Source organism: Ranitomeya imitator, chromosome 7, assembly GCF_032444005.1.
Source record: "Ranitomeya imitator isolate aRanImi1 chromosome 7, aRanImi1.pri, whole genome shotgun sequence".
Lineage (NCBI taxonomy): Eukaryota > Metazoa > Chordata > Amphibia > Anura > Dendrobatidae > Ranitomeya > Ranitomeya imitator.
Genome location: NC_091288.1, coordinates 134,286,419 through 134,307,789, shown reverse-complemented (window position 1 = coordinate 134,307,789; position 21,371 = coordinate 134,286,419). Strand labels below are relative to the sequence as shown.

General features: G+C 44.7%; 1 protein-coding gene across 1 annotated transcript in view; it reads left to right on the top strand.

The window, feature by feature from the left end:
- Window positions 1-21,371, top strand: part of PGAP1 (post-GPI attachment to proteins inositol deacylase 1) — a 1,319,879-nt gene that overhangs the window by 94,635 nt on the left and 1,203,873 nt on the right. Inside the window, exons 3-4 of the mRNA XM_069733825.1 lie at window positions 1,824-1,999; window positions 12,535-12,706. Coding sequence (XP_069589926.1) covers window positions 1,824-1,999; window positions 12,535-12,706 — 348 coding nt within the window. The remainder of the gene's footprint in view (window positions 1-1,823; window positions 2,000-12,534; window positions 12,707-21,371) is intronic.

The window sequence follows — 21,371 nt, the reverse complement described above, 5'->3', positions numbered from 1 at the left end:
AGATCGGGGGGCTGGGGGGGCGATCGGAGGGGTGGGGTGGGGGCACATTAGTATTTCCAGCCATGGCCGATGATATTGCAGCATCGGCCATGGCTGGATTGTAATATTTCACCAGTTATAATAGGTGAAATATTGCAAATCGCTCTGATTGGCTGTTGAAAGTGAAACTGCCAATCAGAGCGATCGTAGCCACGAGGGGGTGAAGCCACCCCCCCTGGGCTAAACTACCACTCCCCCTGTCCCTGCAGATCGGGTGAAATGGGAGTTAACCCTTTCACCGGATCTGCAGGGACGCGATCTTTCCATGACGCCACATAGGCGTCATGGGTCGGATTGGCACAGACTTTCATGACGCCTACGTGGCTTCAAAGGTCGGGAAGGGGTTAAATGCATAAAATCCACATGTAGAAAATAGATACATGTCTAGTGCATTTCCACTGAGGAAGCATACTAAATACATGATATCTGCATGACTATCAAAGTTTTCAAAGCAAGAACCTCATCCACAACTATCACAAAAGACTTCAAGCTGTCATTGATGTTAGAAGTATTCAGAAATGGGGTATGTGAAATTCTGATTAGGGTTATATGGATGTTTTGAGTTGTGATTATGATTTAAAAAGGGAAAATACAGTAGTTCGACAATAAATGACTTCACCCAACCACTAACCATGAGTGGAGAAAAAGTTTTGGTATCATTCATATTCTCTGAAAAAAGACCAAAAAAGTAAAAACTCTGCTGGGGTATGCAGACTTTTGATCACCGCTGTATATCCAACATGGGACACCTGTACAACGCTTATTCTACTATTACCTAAAATGGTAACTGTAAAATGAATATTGGCAATTACTAACTGTGTGTGGATGTGCTTTGAGAAGAGAATTTCGTTCCAGTATCTGTTAGGGGTTTACCACAACAGAGAGAAGCCTGAAGATTGCAGCATCTGATTTCTCCTACTCTTAAACTGATTAGAAGCTCTTAACCTTCATATTAAAAGGTGCAAGTTTCTGCTAGCCGTGCACAAGTTAATCTGCTCAGTTGAGAGCTCATGGAAACTTTCCGGCCTTAAAGGGAATCTGTCACATGAATTTGGCGGGACTGGTTTTGGGTCATATGGGCGGAGTTTTCGGGTGTTTGATTCACCCTTTCCTTACCCGCTGGCTGCATGCTGTCTGAAATATTGGATTGAAGTTCATTCTCTGTCCTCCATAGTACATGCCTGTTCCCTCTTTAAGGGTTTCAGCTGTGCACTATTAGTCACTACTATCTCCTACAAAATCTGGGCCATGGCTACCACTCATTGTCAGAGTAGCTTTTGCTCCATGGTTGGAGTTTGTTGGTGGTTGTTATTGGAGAAGGTGTTTGGTGGATTTATGTTACTGTTGCTAGGTTTTGAGTTTGTGATACCCTTGCTTCTCCTACTTTGGTTCTACACAATACTCCACTCGCCTGTGCATTCCTCTGTTATCTGTGTAAGTATATTTGCATGTTTGGTGTTTTTCGTTATCCCTATATCTATTGCCTTAATAGACTGGTGTATTGCAGTAAACTACTACTCCCCTCAAACCTGAGTGGGGGAGGGGTATAGACTAAGGGCGGATTCAGGAGCCTAAGCAAGGTCTGTGGACCCGGCATCCTCACAATCAAAAGTAATCTAGGGAGCAGGGCGAGCTGGGGCATCCCTAGTGTTAGGGACCCCTGTTCCTGAGACGCCCAACAACAAAGTCGTGACAGTTTTTTTTTGTAGAACATGAATTAAAATGTTTTTAGACTCCTTTAAATGTTGTATTTACACAATTTTTCTTGCGTTTTGTTTCCTCAGTTCGATCTCTTGGATCTATTGCTCTTCGAAAATCAGAAAATATTGATTACAAATATCATTTTGATGTCTTTAGCATCAATTTCAATGAGGAACTTGTCGCACTTTACGGCGGCAACCTTCTGAAGCAAACCCAATTTGTACATATAAGCATTAAAGCAATCCTGCGCCTTTATAAGGTAAGAGTTTTTGGTTTACAGTGACTTTACACATTTGTCATGGTATTTGAGAGATTAATTTTTGCGCAGCTAGACAGTATATTAAAGTGTTTTTCGGAATATAAAATGTCACAAAAATATGCTTTTTTACATTGCAGGACTTCACCAAGTGTGACCGAAATTAAATTCGGTCACCACCTGATATATATATAGCATTCTATAATGCTGTATATAAGCCTTATTTGACCTGCAAGATAAGAAAAAGACCTTTGCTTATACTAATCTGCGGGCTGTCCAGTTCGAGGGGTGTCGCTGGTCTTGGTACGGTGCTTCCCTTCTTGCGATGCCGTCCTCCTTGCTTCTTGTGGATAACGTGTCCCTACTTCATGCACAGTCTCCCCAACATCGCACTCCTGAGCAGGCTCCGAGAAAGGTCAAACAGCCCCAGCGCCTGCACACTGCAGTACTTTACGTTGCCTAGTTAGGGCATAGAAGTGTGGCACCCCAGGAGTCCGGTTGCCACAGTGGCATTGCCTCCCTCAGAGGGAGTAATGTAATGCCTGGAATCAAGGAGGGGTCCCCTTACCAGATGTCAGTAGAAGGTTATTAGGGCAGAACCTGGGGGGTGGAGCCGTGATTAAACTCGCCCCAGAGCTGAGCGCTAGGAACCGGATACCGGAGACCCTGGTTGCTTGGGTACTGAAGTCCTGACAGCGAAATCCGTAGAGCAGGGGACTGCGGGTCTCCTGGCCTGATGTAATACCCGGCGGCACAGCAGCATACCAGATCCTGGAGCTGCACCTGTGATAGGCTCAAGCTGCCTGCCGTTTGGTCAATGATTAGTTTCTAAAAAACAGAGCAGTTCGCAGCAGAAAGGTGAGTTGTGAGGCAGAAAAGAAAAAGGGAGGACAGCGCAGACGTAAGGCCTCCGTACCTACCTGGCCAGGTGTATCCAAAAATTGCTTCCAGGCTGTCCAGCTCTCCATTACGATCTTTTACCAGTACCCCGGTCTGTACTATCAACCATCAAGTAAAGGAAAAGAAAACTACAGCCCTTGCATCATTCAGTGATCTCTTGTGCCCTGAGTCCAGCACCACAAGGTACACGAAGCCTGACATAAACGGAACCTGTATCCCTGGGGCCCCGCTCCACCTTTATCAGCATCAGCGATCTCCTTTAGCAACGTCGGCCATCCGTTGCCGAACACCACAGGTGTCGTCATGTTAAATCCTATATACATATTCCCCATTTCCAGGTCACCACCTGACAGCACCATGGAGGACGTCCTTCTTATTCGCAGTGGGACAGGAAACACGAGAGTTTAAAAGGACCCTCCCCCTTCCACCCTTCAGTGTTTTTCCTGTCCCACTGTGGATAGGAACGACGAGAGATCGCTGTCCCTACAGAGCGTGCGGATCGGGGGGGCTCAGCCTCTTCCTTCCCACGGGCCGAATCTCTGTATTGCCGACACCCAATTAAGCGGGTCCCTCAGCGACGCCAGTGCAGCGCTGCTCCTGGCGAGGAGGTCGCTTCCCCCTGGGGGGGCTCTCGACCTCGGATGACTACCCCAAGCGTACCTGCACATGGTCTCTGCAGGGTGATCCCTTCGCAGATAGTCCGGCGAGGAGAGGCAGGTTCGGCAGAATGCTGGAGAGAACGCTGGACTCCATGTGTTCCTCGGCGGTAAATGGGCTTTGAACTTCCGGTTCACCGCTGCCGCATCACTTCCGGGTCAGGGCGGCAGCAAGGGGGCGGTCTTCCTCTTCGCTCCTGTAGGAGGACTGGGACACAAGCAAAAGGATTTAAGGTAAGTGGCTAGATAGCGCTAGGCACCGCAGCTGTAATGGACCCAGGTGCTATACCGGCTGTCAGCGTAGAAGCCCCGGGGAAACAGGATTCCCTGACGCATGTGAGTCCCGCTTAGAGGTGCGCTCCTTATAGGCCCATTAAAGGTACTAGTAGTGGTCCCTTTGTCTGTTCCAGGGGCGTCCTTCATCTGGGGATAAGAAGACGGGCAGAACTAAGAGATGTCCAATATGTGCTACAAAACTTGTTGCCTCATGGCAGAAGCCTCTGTGCGAGTCCTGCACCGCTCGTATTGTAGGAGAGGAACAGGCCTCTCTATTAACAAGCATGAGAGCTATGGTTAGAGAAGAAGTGCAGGCTTCTATATCTAACACATCCGCCTCCCAGCCGATCCAGCCTGAGTTCCAGGATCCTCCCAGGTCTAGGAAGAGGCAGAGAGAGTCAGATTCATCGTCTGAGGACAGTCCATCAGAATCTGATATAGAGGAAGAGGAGGAAGTATGTAGAGACCCTCCTCAGAAGGGGAAAAAGTATCTATTCTCTTCCAACGATATTGATGAACTGCTGGGTGCGGTCAGGCAAACTATGCAGGTTGAAGAACCTTCTACCTCTCTCTCCGTACAAGATGAGATGTTCGGGGGGCTGCGTTCGCAGACTTCAAAAGTCTTTCCAGTTAATGCCCACATTCGGTGAGTCCGAGTTCAGTCTCGGCTTTTGCTCAGAGATTGCAGCTACTAACCCCTTCTTAACCTCTTCCCGCAGCTCAATGATTTTGGAAGAGTGGGAGTAGGCAGAGAAGAGGATATCGATCCCGAGAGACTTTAGACTCCGTCTTCCCTTTGACCATGAGGAGGTCAAAGACTGGGAAGATATACCAAAAATTGACATCCCACTAGCGAAAGTGTCCAAGAGAACTGCCATTCCGTTCGAGGACTCCTCGAATTTAAAGGAGCCCATGGACAGAAAGGCAGATGGCCTCCTTAAGAAAGCTTGGAAAAGTTCGGCCGCTGTGATCCGCACAAATATTGCGGCGACTTCTGTGGCGAGAGCCATGCATCTGTGGGTTGACGATTTAAAGGATCAATTGTCAGCCAAGACTTCTAGGGAAACTATCATCAATGCTGTCCCTTTACTTAAACTAGCCACAGGTTTCCTTGCAGATGCTACGGCAGAATCTGTCAGGTTCACAGCCAGGGGGCAATCACTATCTAATGCAGCCCGTAGGGCCATTTGGTTAAAAAGCTGGTCGGGGGATGTTCCTTCTAAGAACAAACTATGTTCCATTCCCTTTTCAGGTGGCCGTGTTTTTGGGCCTGTATTAGATGACATTCTGGAGAAAGCTTCTGATGAAAAGAAGGGGTTTCCAGAAGAGAAAAAGAAAAAATTCCAGCCCTTTCGTAGACCCTATTACAGTCAGAGATCAGACTATAGGGGTAAAGGTAAACAGGGGAGATGGAGTTATCAGAAAGGGGGAGAAAATAGGAACCGAAATAGAGATCCAGGTCCCTCAAACCCTAGGTCTGAGTTCCGAAGGAAATGACGCCACCAGGATAGGGGGTCGGTTGTTGAATTACCTGGAGGAGTGGAAAAAAATTAACTCAAATCCTTGGGTCCTTCAGGTTATATCTCAGGGGTACAGGATAGAGTTTGTATCTCGTCCCCCAGAGAGATTTTTCATTTCCAACGCCCGTCTCTCTTCAGTCTCACCAATGTGGTCAGACATTCAGGATCTCCTCGGGATGGAGGCTATATCTCCCGTACCTCCTCACCAAATGGGAACAGGTCACTACTCGGGTCTTTTCTCTATAATAAAACCGTCAGGAGAATCCCGAACCATCATAAATCTCAGGCCGCTAAACAGATGGTTGTCGTACAAGAAATTCAAGATGGAGTCCATTCGCTCCACAATTCCCCTATTAGGGAAGGACGTGGTAATGTGCACTTTGGATCTAAAAAGTGCGTATTACCACGTTCCAATTTCTTCACAACATCAAAAGTACCTAAGATTCGCGATAGAGAAAGAGGGTTCAGTCCTCCACTATCAATTCCGTTGCCTTCCATTTGGACTGGCATCGGCTCCGAGAGTTTTCACAAAACTCATCATAGAGATCGTGTCTTACCTAAGGAAGCGAGACATCATTATAGTACCATATCTAGACGATTTCCTGTTAGTGGCAGACTCAGAGTCCCAACTCAGGATCGACTCTCGATTGGTGATCTCCACACTGCAGAATCTAGGTTGGGTGTTGAACTGGAAGAAATCACACTTAACCCCAAGATCAAGGAGACAGTTTCTGGGTGTAATACTAGACTCGAACATCAGGAAGTCTTTTCTTCCAGACAGAAGACGGTCAGACCTGATAGAGAAGGTTCGACAGTTTGCAAGAACTCGGGTGACGATAAGAGATGCAATGAAGATCCTAGGCCTAATGACAGCCTGTATCCCATGCGTCAGCTGGAGCCAATTCCATTCCCGTCAACTACAAAGAGCGGTTCTAACAACATGGGACAGAAGACAGTCTTCGTTGGACAGACAGTTTGTCCTATCCTATCGAGTCAAGAAATCCCTACGATGTGGACGGTGTCAGAGAACCTTCAGGTGGGGGTCCCATGGATCCAGACCCCGGCCGTCACGGTAACAACGGACGCGAGTCAACAAGGTTGAGGCGGCCAGGTACTCGGAAGATACTACCAGGGACAATGGAATTCGGAAGAGAGCAACAATTCCTCAAACCACAGAGAGCTACAGGCGGTTTGGAAGGTTCTGTGTTCAGCCCGGACCCTATTAAGGAACAGACATCTAAAGATCTTATCGGACAACACGACGGCGGTAGCTTTCCTTCGCCATCAAGGGGGCCCGAGACATCCGAAGCTGCAACATCTGGCGGATCAGATCTTCGAATGGGCAGAAAGATCGGTACTTTCAATTTCAGCAGTCCACTTAGAAGGCTCAAGGAACCAGGTTGCGGATTTCCTGAGCAGAGAAAAGCTATCACCCATAGAGTGGGAACTGAACAGCAGAATTTTCGATACCCTATGTCAGCGCTGGGGAACCCCGACCGTGGATCTTTTCGCAACCAGAAAGAACGCAAAAATACGAACCTTCTTCTCACTAAATCCTCAGGAGAATCCAGCAGGGGTAGATGCCCTTTCTCAGTCATGGAGCTCGGGTCTGCTATACGCCTTTCCCCCTCTGGCATTAGTACCAAGGGTACTCAGAAAAATTTGCGAGGACAGAGCTCAGGTGATCCTGGTGGTCCCTTTCTGGGCCGGAAGGAGCTGGTTCCCCCTTCTAAAGAAGCTGGCAGTGGACAGTCCTTACCATCTTCCAGTCAGGGGGGACTTACTTTCTCAGGGTCCGATCTTCCATCAGAACCCAGAGAAGCTGCGTTTAACAGCTTGGATCCTGAACGGCAGATCCTGAGGGCAAGAGGCCTTTCAGAAGGAGTGATTTCTATTCTACAAGCAAGTAGGAAACCAGTGACCTCAGCAATATACCTTAGAACCTGGAAGAAATTCTGCAGTTTTTGTGGAGACACAACAGTCGATGTTGATCACCCTAACATACCCAGGATTCTTGATTTCCTACAACAGGGATTCAAGAAGGGGCTCAAACCGAGTACTTTGAGGGTTCAAATTGCAGCCCTCAGTGTATTTTATGACTCTTCCCTTGCCGCCCACCCTTGGATCGCTCGGTTCTCTAGAGCGGTCTCGAGGCTCAAACCTCTAATCAGGAAGTCTGTCCCTCCCTGGGACCTTAATTTAGTCCTTAATGTATTATGCGAAGAGCCCTTTGATATAGAGAAGGATATAAATATCGCTAATCTTTCCCTAAAAGCAGTATTTTTAGTGGCCATTACATCAGCCAAAAGATTGGGGGAACTTCAGGCCCTATCCATCCAGAACCCTTATCTGCAGATATTTGATGATAGGTTGGTTTTGAGGCTTGACCCAGGGTTTCTTCCCAAGGTAGCTTCAGTGTCAAATATTAACCAAGAGGTCGTTCTTCCGTCTTTTTGCCAGTTTCCTAAAAATCAAAAAGAAGCTTTCTTCCATAACTTAGATGTTAGGGAGACGGTGTAGAAATACTTGGATATGACTAGGGCCTGGAGACAGGATAGTAATCTCTTCATCCTGTACGGGGGTCCTAATAGGGGTAAAAAGGCATCAAAATCCACTATTGCCAGGTGGATTAGATCCACTATTACCATGGCCTATCAGGCACGTGGAAAAGTTCCTCCTGATAGCCTTAAAGCTCATTCATCCAGGGCTATGGCCGCGTCTTGGGCTGAAAAAGGGGGGGGCCTCAATAGATCAGATTTGTAAAGCGGCATCTTGGTCTAACATTAGCACCTTTTCAAAACACTACAAATTAGATGTAGTCTCTTCTCAGTTAGCTTTTGGCAGGAAGGTGCTTCAAGCGGTAGTCCCACCCTAGAACCAGGAAGTCTCCTTTGGTACTTCTCCATGGTGCTGTCAGGTGGTGACCTGGAAAACGGTAATTAATCTTACCGATAATTGTATTTCCAGGAATCCATCCTGACAGCACGGATAGTTCCCTCCCTAATACAAATACGTGTTATACTTATGTGAAGTAACATTGGTGTTAATCTTGTTATGTTCAAAATAAATTTTCTGTTTGCATCCATCCAGATGTGTTACTTTGGAAAATCACTGAAGGGTGGAAGGGGGAGGGTCCTTTTAAACTCTCGTGTTTCCTGTCCCACTGCGAATAAGAAGGACGTCCTCCATGGTGCTGTCAGGATGGATTCCTGGAAATACAATTATCGGTAAGATTAATTACCGTTTTTTCGGCACAGCCAGGGCCACGGTCAGGTCACGGCCCCTTGACTTCCCCAAAAAACTGTCCGACCCGGTTCAGAGTACCCCACGGCCCTGGTGGGCGTGTCAGAAGTACGCCTGTGCAGGAGAGTGATGCCATGGAGACACTGTGGATGACATGGGTACTGCATCCCAAGAAGAAGGGTGGCGCCAGACCAAAACTAGTGAAGCCCTTCGGACCAGACCAGTCCACAGGTGAGTATAATAAAATGTTTTTTTTTCTTGCCTTGCAGATGCGGTTGGGGGCATATATACAGCATTATAGAATGCTGTATATCAGGCCTGAAAGTTGGTGGCCATATCTCATATGGATCAAACCTGGTGACAGGTTCACTTAAAGCACGTGTAAAGAAGGCCTTAAAGGGAACCTGTCAGCAGGGTTGTGCATAGTAACCTACAGACTTAGTGTCAGGTCGGTGCCGTTATACTGAATAAAATGATACCTTGGTTCATGAAATCGGTCTTGTGGCTGTTTTTTAATCTTTATTTTTAGTTTTATGTTAATGATATGCTTGTGCCCTAAGGTGGGGTTGGTGTATATGGTGCTCTGATTATAAATTCATAATGCAGACTGCTGACAGGTCACTGCTCCCTCAGTGACCTGCCCCCTAGTTTGTATTGTGATTACCATCACATATTAAATAAAAAGAAATAAAACGCTTCTGCAGGCAGGTGGCGGCAGTGGCACCTGTGCTGCAGCATTATCGCATGGATACTGTGCAATTACCGTATATACTTGAGTATAAGCCGACCTGAGTATAAGCTGACCCCTCTAATTTTGTCCCAAAAACTGAAAACTTAATGACTCGAGTATAAGCCTAGGGTGGGAAATGCAGCAGCTACCAGTAAACGTCAAAAGTAAAAATAGATGCCAATAAAAGTAAAATTAATTGAGGCATCAGTAGGTTGTGTTTTTGAATATCCATATTGAATGAGGAGCCCCATATAATGCTCCATAAAGTTTATGATGGCCCCATAAGATGCTCCATATTAAAATATGCCTCATATAATCCTGCATAAAGGTTAATATAGGCCCCATAAGATGCTCCATAAAGATATTTGCCCATATAGCGCTGCACAAACATTGATCATGGCCCCATATAGACACTTGCCCCATATAGTGCTGCACAAACGTTATGGCCTCATTGAGACACTTGCCCCATATAGTGCTGCACAAACGTTATGGCCCCATACAATGCTGCACGAACATTATGGCCCCATAGAGACACTTGCCCCATATAGTGCTGCACAAACGTTATGGCCCCATATAGTGCTGCACAAACGTCATGGCCCCATATAGTGCTGCACAAACGTCATGGCCCCATATAGTGCTGCACAAACGTCATGGCCCCATATAGTGCTGCACAAACGTTATGGTCCCATATAGTGCTGCACAAACGTTATGGCCCCTTAGATGCTCCATACCGACACATGCCCCATTTGCTGTTGCTGCGTTAAAAAAATCACATACCTCTCCGTCGCTCAGGCCCCTGGCACGTTCAATAATCACCTGACTTCTTTCCGGCGCCGCTCCATCTTCAGCGTCTCCTGTACCAGTGCACTGACGTTCAGGCAGAGGGAGTGCACTAACCACGTCACCGCTCCCTCTGACCTGAGCGTCATTGCAGAAGATGATGAAGACGGAGCGGCGCCGGAACGAGGAGCAGGTGAATATCGTGCAGCGCTGTGCTCCCCTCCCCGTTACTCACCTGCTCCTGGCGCTGTCCCTACACGTCTGTTCCCTGGCGCCGGAAGCTTCTTCCTGTACTGAATGGTCACTGTTACCGCTCATTACAGTAATGAATATGTGGCTCCACCTCTATGGGAGGTGGAGCCGCGTATTCATTACTGTAATGAGCGGTACCATGTGACCGCTCAGTACAGGAAGAAGCTGTCAGCGCCGGGGAAAAGACGTGCAGGGACCACACCAGGAGCAGGTGAGTATAATTAAACAGCCCCCGCTCCCACTCCCCTGCCGACCCCTGGGTATGACTCGAGTATAAGCCGAGAGGGAGACTTTCAGCCCAAAATAATGGGCTGAAAATCTCGGCTTATACTCGAGTATATACGGTAATCACTTTTGCAGATTTACTTGAGTGAGGTTAAAAAATAAATAAATTAAAAAAAAAAAAAAAAGTCAGATCAGAAGAGGACATTCTTTTACCCTCATGGATCTTTCTCAGAGCCTGATTTTCATGTATGTGTGAATAAACCTATAAAACTCTACAAGCCTGGTCTGATTAAAACAAACAAACAAAAAAAACCCTGGAAGCACACAGATATGTCACACCAATGTGAGAATGTAGAATAAGGGCTTGGCTGAATAGAGCTGTTTTCTCCTGTTTGTTCTCCATTTGCTCAGACCTTCCTGTCGACATCTCCCAGCCACGACTCAACTTGTCACGATGATCTTTGTAGCCCTGAAAATAACAGGGTCCCATTCATTGTATACATACATGTCTCCCCCCTGGCTACAGATACGTACTCCACCATTAATATACTATTAGCCATGCACCATTAAAAATATAAAGTGATAAGCAGCACTGTGCCCCCCATTACCTATAATCTGACTTCAAATAATATAAATATTGTACACGGAATATATGCAAGGTTATACAGTAGAAGAAAAGTGAACGAGATCCCTGAAGTCTCATGCGCACGTTGCTTATTTTTTCCTTGTAGATTTGCAGCAGATTAAAATCTGCATAATGTCAATTCTTGCAGCGTATATCATGCATACTAAAGGGGAAAATACGTAACAAAAGTACTTGATAGCATCATAATTAATTTGGAAGTGGGAGAAAATGCCATAATGTACTGAGCATCCTACGCCACCTCCCATTTCATTACAAGTCCCTGACAGCATCTTCTCCCATCTTTCAGTTCATTATAAAGGGCCCTATGCATCTTATCACCTCCTCTCCCACTTTATAATAAATTTGAAGTCCCTGATAACATCACAATGAATTGTGAGATGGGGGAGGACACTGTCAGGGGCTTAGCACAACCCTCCACCACCCAATTAATTTTACATCCATATCTAAAATCTTCCACCACCTCCCCTGTTCATAAGTACAATATAAGTCCCCCTTCTTCCCATCCCAATCCTCCACACCCATCATTGTCCTATCCCCCACCTCCATCATTGCCCTTTGCACCACCCCAATCATTACACTCATCACCTCCATCATTGTTCTCTCCATCACCTCCATAATTGCCTTCTCCAACACCTCAATCATTGCACTCTCCACCACCCCAATCATTGCCCTCCCCATCACCTCCATTATTGCTCTCTCATCGGATTCTGAAGCGAAGTTTAATTCATCACTATGACAAGATAGTTGATGGCAGGGCACAGGAACTTAAGCAAAAAGGCATGAAACTTGGCAGAAATGGTGTATGAGGTTATTTAGGGGAATTAGCCTTAATTATTTATTGTAAAACTAGTAACTGAATAATTGTAGTGGACAACATCTTTAAGTATTTTTTTATTCTGTTTTCGTGCACCATTTTTAGCATTACAAGTTATATGAATCATTGAACATGTGATTCATGATTCTTCACAATATTCCAAGATGTATAGTCAAAAAAAGCATCCAAAAACAATTAAAAAAAATATGCAAGACTCATTATTTTATGCATTAATGGAAAAAAAACCAATGGAGATCTGTGGGAGAAAAATTACAGGTTTTTGTTTAGATAAATAACATAAATTTATGTGTATAGCAGAAAATGCAAGTCAACTAAAAAACAAAAAAACAAAAAAAAAAACAAAGAAAAAAGTCACTTGAGAAAATGCAGTGTGGTCTCTCATTTCTGTTTGGATTTTAAAATGTATGATTATAATGTTATGGTTGTTTTACTTTTGACCTCCAATCGTTATCTTTTTCATTTTTCTTAAATATAGAACCAAGAATTTCCCCCGCAAAGTGTTATTCTTCTTGGACATTCAATGGGTGGCCTTATTGCGAGAGCTTTATTTACAGTAAAGAAATTTAAGCCTCAAATGATAAACTTGATTATAACGCAAGCTACACCTCATGTTATGCCAGTGCTGCCTATAGATTATTATCTAACTGGTAAGTTTAACTTTCAATATTTATTTATCGCAAAGTGCCAACATTTCAGTTTAATCTGAATACTGAGGTTTTAGTTTAGATAAAAACAACGCTTGCAGAGTGCATGCATGGGCAACAGAGTAGATATAAAGAAATATGCTTCCTATCCTGGTATAGGCTCTCCGCAATTAGGTATTTGCTCTCACATCCAGGCATATGCACCCTCATCCTGGTTTATATGCTCTCACCTAACCATTTTGGAATGCTTCCCCCCACCCCATCTTGTTATATGCTTACCCCTCCTCATCCTGGTATATGCTACCCCCACCCCATCCTGGTATATGCACTCCATCCTGGTATATGCTCTCCCCTCCCCAACATCCTGGCATCTGATCCCCCAATCCATGTATAGGCCCCCATCCTAGTATATACTCTCCCAATCTATGTAGATCACCCCCATCCATGTATATTTTCCCCCCCAATTCCTGTACATGTCCCACATCCATGTATATGCTCCCTCATCGTTGTATATGCGCTCCAATTCTGGTATATATCCCCAATCATTGCATATGCGGCCACATCATGGTAAATGTCACACCATCATTGTATATGGGCCCCATCCTGGTAGATATCACACCAATATAGTGTAGGCGCCCCATCACTGTATATGCGTCCCCCATCCTGGTATGTGTTCCACATCATTGCATATGTACCCTATCATTCTATATGCTCCCCCATCCTGTTATATAACCCCAGCCTGCTGTCACTGCTGTTCAATGCATAAAAAAAATAAACTTCTGCTCACCTTCCTTCCTTCCTCTCCCACAGGGTGCTGCATTGTCTTCTGAAGCCTGCAGTTGATTTCAGAGTCCAAGCAACATCACTGCCATGCACCTAGTTGCTTGTACCCCAACATCCGCTGTTGGCCTCTGGTCATCAGTGTGTATTGTGGCGCACGAACCCAGCAACAATACACTTAGACTTCAGCTAGATATGTCCGAGGACGCAGATCCAGCTGAAGTAGGGACAGGCGTCACGGGGCTTCTCACCAGTCTGCCTCGGTCCACTGATGCTGGGGGATGGTGATAGCATGCGTGACATCTCTGGCACTCATGCCATAGGTTTGCCCCTGCTTTTATATTATACCATAAACGTCTGATAGGTGCAAGTACTACTTATACTGTGGGGAAAATAAGGTATTTGATACACTGACGATTTTTCAAGTTTACCCACCTACAAAGAATGGAGTAGTCTGTAATTGTTATCGTAGGTACATTTCAATTGAGACAGAATATTAAAAAACAATCATTGCATTATTTTTACATAATTAATTTGCATGGTATTGCATTAAATAAATAAGTATTTGATAACCTAGAGAAACATAACTTAATATTTAATACAGAAACCTTTTGTTTGCAATTAGAGGTCAGACGTTTCCTGTAGTTCATGACCAAGTTTGTGCACACTGCAGCAGGGATTTTGGCCTACTCCTCCATACAGATCTTATGTCGATCTTCCAGGTTTCGGGGCTGTCGCTGGGCTACATTGAGTTTCAGCTCCCTCCACAGATTTTCTATTTAGGTTTAGATCTGAAGATTGGCTAGACTACTCCAGAACCTTGAAATGCTTAAGGAGCCACTCCTTAGTTGCCCTGGCTGTTTTTGATCATTGTCATGGTGGAAAACCCAGCCACGACCCATCTTAAATGCTCTTACTGAGGGAAGGAGGTTGTTTGCCAAAATCTCACGATGCATGACCCCATTTATCATCCCTTCAATACGGTGCAGTCATCCTGTTTCCTTTGCAGAAAAGCACCGCCAGAGTATGAGGTTTCCCCCAACTTCCTTCATGGTTGGGACGGTGTTTTTCCGGTTGTACTCGTCCTCCTTACTCCACACATGTCAAGTGGTATTGATGCCAAAAAGTTTTATTTTGGTCTCTTCTAACCACATGATCTTCTTTCACGCCTCATCTGGATCATCCCGATGGTCATTGGCGAACTTCAAATGGGCCTGGATATGTGCTGGCGTGAACAGGCAGGGGACCTTCTGGGCCATGAAGGATTTTATTTCATGACAGGTAGTGTGTTACTAACGGTAATATTTGAGACTGTGGTCCCAGCTCTCATCGCTGATCAGGTCATCTCCTGTTTTTCGGGGGGCATTCCTGACCTTTCTCATAATCATTCGTACCAAAACGAGGTGAGAACTTGCATCGAGCCCCAGATCAAGGAGGATTGACAGTAATCTTGTTTCTTCCATTTTTTAATAATTGTGCCAATAGTTGTTGCCTTCTCACTCAGCTGCTTGCCTATTGTCCTGTAGCCCATCCCAGACTTGTGCAGGTGAAACTTTGGCCAAAAGGTGGCAGATGTGGTTTAACAATGATAATTATAAGGTTATACACGTGGTAATAAGGAATCAATATCACCATTACACACTGAATGGGAAACCACTTGTTAAATCTGACATGGAGAAGGACTTGGGGATCCTAGTCGCAGTCAGCGGCTGCCAAGGCAAACAGGATCACGGGGTGCATTAAGAGTGCTGGATACACACGATGAGAGCATTATACTGCCTCTGTACAAATCTGCTTAGACCACACATGGAGTACTGTGTACAGTTTTGGGCACCGGTGTTCAGGAAGGATATAATAGAACTAGAGCGAGTACAAAGGAGGGCAACAAAATTAATAAAGGGGATGGGGGAACTACAATACCCAGAGAGACTGGCAAAATCAGGATTATTTAGTCAAGAAAAAAGATGACTGAGGGTCGATCTAATAACCATGTATAAGTATATAAGGGTACATTACAAATATCTCTGAGGATCTGTTTATACCAAGGAAGGTGACGGTCACAAGGGGGCATTCTCTGCGTCTGGAGTAGAGAAGGTTTTTCCACCAACATAGAAGAGGATTCTTTACTGATAGGCAAGGAATTCCAGATTCTCACTGCCCTGAGGAGTTGATGATGGCAAACTCACTTGAGGGGGTTCAAGAGAGGCCTGGATGTCTTCCTGGAGTGTTACAATTTTTTATCTTACAAGTTATTAGGTTCTTTAGAAGATCATAGATCTGGGGATTTCTTCTGATGGAATATAGGCTGAACTGGATGGACAAATGTGATTTTTTTGGCCTTGCTAACTGTTACAGTTTTATCCCTTGTCTCCTTACACAGCTTTCATTTTGGCCATAGTGGAGCGGTTGGAGTGTGCGAGTGTGTGGGCAAGTGTCCTTTATTCCTTTATGCAGGTAATGAGTTCAAAAAGTGCAATTAACCCCTTTCTGACATATGACATACTATCCCGTCGAGGTGGGGTGGGCCCGTATGACCATCGACGGGATAGTACGTCATACGGGGGGAGCGCGGCCGGGTGTCAGCTGACTATCGCAGCTGACATCCGGCACTATGTGCCAGGAGCGGTCACGAACCGCTGCCGACACATTAACCCCCAGCACACCGCGATCAAACATGATCGCAGTGTTCCGGGGGCATAGGGAAGCATCGCGCAGGGAAGGGGCTCCCTGCGTGCTTCCCTGAGAGGATCGGTACAAGGCGATGTGCTCACCTTGTACCGAGCGTCTCCTCCCTGCAGGCCCTGGCTCCAAAATGGCCGCGGGGCTACTTCCGGGTCCTGCAGGGACTACTTCCGGGTCCAGAGCAGACGCTGGTAAGCAAGGAGCAGGGCACGCCAGATCGCTGAAATGTGCTCTGCAAAGTGTCAGATCAGCGATCTGTCACTATACAGTGATGTCCCCCCTGGGACAAAGTAAAAAAGTAAAAACATTTTTTAGATGTGTTAAAAAAAAAAAAAAAAAAAATCCTAAATAAAGAAAAAAAAATTGTTCCCCTAAATACATTTCTTCATATAAAAAAAAAAACAAAACAATAAAAGTACACATTTAGTATTGCCACGTCCGTAACGACCCGACCTATAAAACTGTCCCACTAGTTAACCCCTTCAGTGAACACCATAAAAAAAAAAATTGGCTAAAAACAACGCTTTATCATACCGCCGAATAAAAAGTGGAATAACACACGATCAAAAAGACGGATATAAATAACCATAGTACCGCTGAAAACGTCATCTTGTCCTGCAAAAAACGAGCCGCCGTACAGCATCATCAGTAAAAAAATAAAAAAGTTGCAGTCCTCAGAATAAAGCGATGCAAAAATAATTATTTTTTCTATAAAATAGTTTAGCGTATAAAAAGTGGCAAAAGATAAAAAAAAATGATGTAAGTAAGGTATCGCTGTAATCGTACTGACCCGAAGAATAAAACTGCTTTATCCATTTTACCAAACGCGGAACAGTATAAACGTCTACCCCCCCCCAATAGAAATTAATGAATAGCTGGTTTTTGGTCATTCTGCCTCACAAATATCGTGAAAAAAAAAGCAATCAAAAAATGTCACGTGCCCGAAAATGTTACCAATAAAAAACGTCAACTCGTCCCGCAAAAAACAAGACCTCACATGACTCTGTGGACCAAAATATGGATAAATTATAGCTCTCAAAATGTGTTAACGCAAAAATTATTTTTTGCAATAAAAAGCGTCTTTTAGTGTGTGACTGCTGCCAATCATAAAAATCCGCTAGAAAACCCACTATAAAAGTAAAGCAAACCCCCCTTCATCACCCCCTTAGTTAGGGAAACATAAAAAAATTAAAAAAATGTATTTATTTCCATTTTCCTATTAGGGTTGGGGCTAGGGTTGGGGCTAGGGTTGGGGTTGGGGCTAGGGTTAGGTTTGGGGCTAGGGTTATGGTTGGGGCTAGGGTTAGGGCTACAGTTAGGGTTGGGGCTAAAGTTAGGGTTAGGGTTTCGATTGCATTTACGGTTGGGATTCTGGTTAGGCATGTGGTTAGAGCTATGGTTGGGATTAGGGTTAGGGGTGTGTTTGGGATAGGGTTTCAGTTAGAATTGGGGGTTTCCACTGTTTAGGCACATCAGGGGCTCTCCAAACACGACATGGCATCCGATCTCAATTCCAGCCAATTCTGGGTTGAAAAAGTAAAACGGTGCTCCTTCCCTTCCGAGCTCTCCCGCGTGCCCAAACAGGGGTTTACCCCAACATATGGGGTATCGGAGTACTCAGGACAAATTGGACAACAACTTTTAGGGTCCAATTTCTCGTGTTACCCTTGGGAAAATACAAAACTGGGGGCTAAAAAAACATTTTTGTGAGAAAAAAGGGGTTTCTACTGTTTAGGTACATCAGGGGCTCTAAGTCTTCAGTCTTCATTCCAAACAGCGCTCCTTCCTTTCCGAGCTCAACCGTGCGCCCAAACGGTGGTTCCCCACACATATGGGGTATCAGCGTACTTAGGACAAATTGAGCAACAACTTTTGAGGTCCAATTTGTCCTGTTACCCTTGTGAAAATAAAAAATTTGGGGCGAAAAGATCATTTTTTGTGAAAAAGATTTTTTTTTTTTTTTACGGCTCTACATTATAAACTTCTGTGAAGCACTAGGAGGTTCAAAGTGCTCACCACACATCTAGATTAGTTCCTTTGGGGGTCTATTTTCCAAAATGGTGTCATTTGTCGGGGGTTTCCACTGTTTAGGCACATCAGAGGCTCTCCAAACGCGACATGGTGTCCGATCTCAATTCCAGCAAATTTTACATTGAAAAGTCAAATGGCGCTCCTTCCCTTCTGAGCTCTGCCATGCGCCCAAACAGTGGTTTACCTCCACATATGGGGTATCGGCGTACTCAGGACAAATTGTGCACCGACTTTTGTCATCCAATTTCTCCTGTTACCCTTGGTAAAATAAAACAAATTGGATCTGAAGTAAAAAAAAAATTGTGAAAAAAACATTCCAAAAATTCCTGTGAAGCACCTGAAGGGTTAATAAACTTTTTGAATGTGGTTTTGAGTACCTTCAGGAGTGCAGTTTTTAGAATGGTGTCACTTTTGGGCATTTTCTATTATAGACCCCTCAAAGTCACTTCAAGTGTGAGGTGGTCCCTAAAAAAATGGTTTTGCAAATTTTGTTGTAAAAATGAGAAATCGCTGGTCAATTTTAAACCCTTATAACTTCCTAACAAAAAAAATTGTTTCCAAAATTGTGCTAATGTAAAGCCGACATGTGGGTAATGTTATTTATTAACTATTTTGTATGATATGACTCTCTAAAGGGCATAAAAACTAAAAGTTTAAAAATTGCAAAATTTTCAAAATTTTTGCCAAATTTCCTTTTTTTTCCACAAACGCAAGTCAAATCGAAGATATTTACCACTATCATAAAGTACAATACGTTACGAGAAAACAATCTCAGAATCACCAGGATCCGTTAAAGCGTTTGAGTTATGACCTCATAAAGTGACAGTGGTCAGAATTGAAAAAAATGGCTTGGTCAGGAAGTTGAAAACATGCTTTGGGGTGAAGGGTTAAAACTAAATAAAAAAAAAATAAATATATATATACCGTATATACTCGAGTAAAAGCCGACCCCCCCCCCCCCCCCTAATTTTGCCACAAAAAGCTGGGAAAACTTAATGACTCGAGTATAAGCCTAGGGTGGGAAATGCAGCAGCTACCGGTAAATGTCAAAAGTAAAAATAGATACCAATATAAGTAAAATTAATTGAGACATCAGTAGGATAAGTGTTTTTGAATATCCATATTGAATTAGGAGCCCCATATAATGCTCCATAAAGTTCATTATGGCCCCATAAGATGCTCCATATTAAAATATGCCCCATATAATCCTGCATAAAGGTTAATAATGGCCCCATAAGATGCTCCATAGACACATTTGCCCAATATAATGCTGCACAAATGCTGAATATGGCCCCATAAGATGCTCCATACAGACACTTGCCCCATATACCGTAATGCTCCACAAACGTTAATTATGGCCCCATACAGACACTTGCCCCATATAGTGCTGCACAAACGTTATGGCCCCATATAGTGCTGCACAAACATTATGGCCCCATATAGTGCTGCACAAATGTTATGGCCCCATATAGTGCTGCACAAATGTTATGGCCCCATGTAGTGCTGCACAAATGTTATGGCCCCATATAGTGCTGCACAAACGTTATGGCCCCAAATAGTGCTGCACAAACGTTATGGCCCCATATAGTGCTGCACAAATGTTATGGCCCCATATAGTGCTGCACAAACCTTATGGTCCCATAGATGCTCCATACAGACACTTGCCCCATTTGCTGCGATAAAAAATAAATAAATCGCATACTCACCTCTCCGTAGCTTAGGCCCCGGGCACTTTCAATAGTTACCTGCTCCTTGTTCCGGTGCGGCTCCGTCTAATGCACTGACGTTCAGCAGAGGGCACGCTCTAACCACGTCACCGCGCCCTCTGACCTGAGCGTCACTGCTGAAGACAGAGCGACGCCTGGAACGAGGAAAGGTGACTATCGCGCAGCGCTCCCGTCCCCGATATACTCACCTGGTCCTGGTGCGGTGCAGTCCCTGGCTTCCCCGACGCCGCTGCTTCATCCTGTACTGAGCGGTAACCGTTACCGCTCATTACAGTAATGAATATGCGGCTCCACCTCTATGGGAGGTGGAGCCGCATATTCATTACTGTAATGAGCGGTACCATGTGACCGCTCAGTACAGGAAGAATCTGCTGCTGCCGGCGCCGGGGAAGTCAGGGACCTGCAGGGACCCCACCTGGAGTAGGTGAGTATAATTTTACAGCCCCCGCTCCCCCTCCCTTGCCGACCCCTGGGTATGACTAGAGTATAAGCCGAGAGGGGGACTTTCAGCCCAAAAAAGTGGGCTGAAAATCTCGGCTTATACTCGATTATATACGGTATATATATTATACCTGTCTGTCTTTCTGTCCCACGCTGTAATCCATGTCTGGGGGATAATTGGTTTTCAACCTGGAGGGTGCAAAGATCTGACCGTCCATGCTGCGAGCGCAGCCTCTGTGATCGGGGTGACGTCGGAGGTTACATCCGGTCACTGAGGCTCCGTTCCCTGCCAGACCGAACTTCAGCGACTTCGGGGAGATCTAGCTAGCGTCCCCTGCTTCCCTCTTAGGAATCACTTTGAAGTCTGTGAATCATGTATATGTTCTATCTGTGATTTTCGCTGAACATGTACCCATTAAAACCCTTTATCCCGAAACCTGTTGTCACCTTCCTGACCAGGCCATTTTTTTCAGTTCTGACCACTGTCACTTTGAGGCCATAACTGACTGGAACGCTTCAACAGTGCTCAGTCATCACAGAATCCCAGTGATTCTGAGTTTTTCTCTTGACATATTTTACTTCATGATGGTGGTAAAATTTCTTTGATATAACTTAAGTTTATTTGTGAAAAAAGCTAAAATATGGCAAAATGTAGCAATTTTTGAACTTTGAATTTTTATGCCCTTAAACCAGAGATATATATCACACAAAATAATTAATTACATTTCCCACTTGTCTACTTTACATTAACACAATTTTTTATTAACTTATGCAGAAATTTTAACTTAGAAATATGAGGTGCATAAACTACTACAGTTGTATATATTACTTTATTAATGGAACATACTTAAATTATGTATCTTCTTCTTTGTGAGTCCGAATCCAAGCATATTGGGGAGCAAGCCACAGAGTTGCTGATAGCTAGTCTACCAGCATCTCAATGGATAATGAGTTTCCTGGGCGCAAAAGATGTCGCATTTAGAGGAAACCGCCTCTTTCCACTTGAA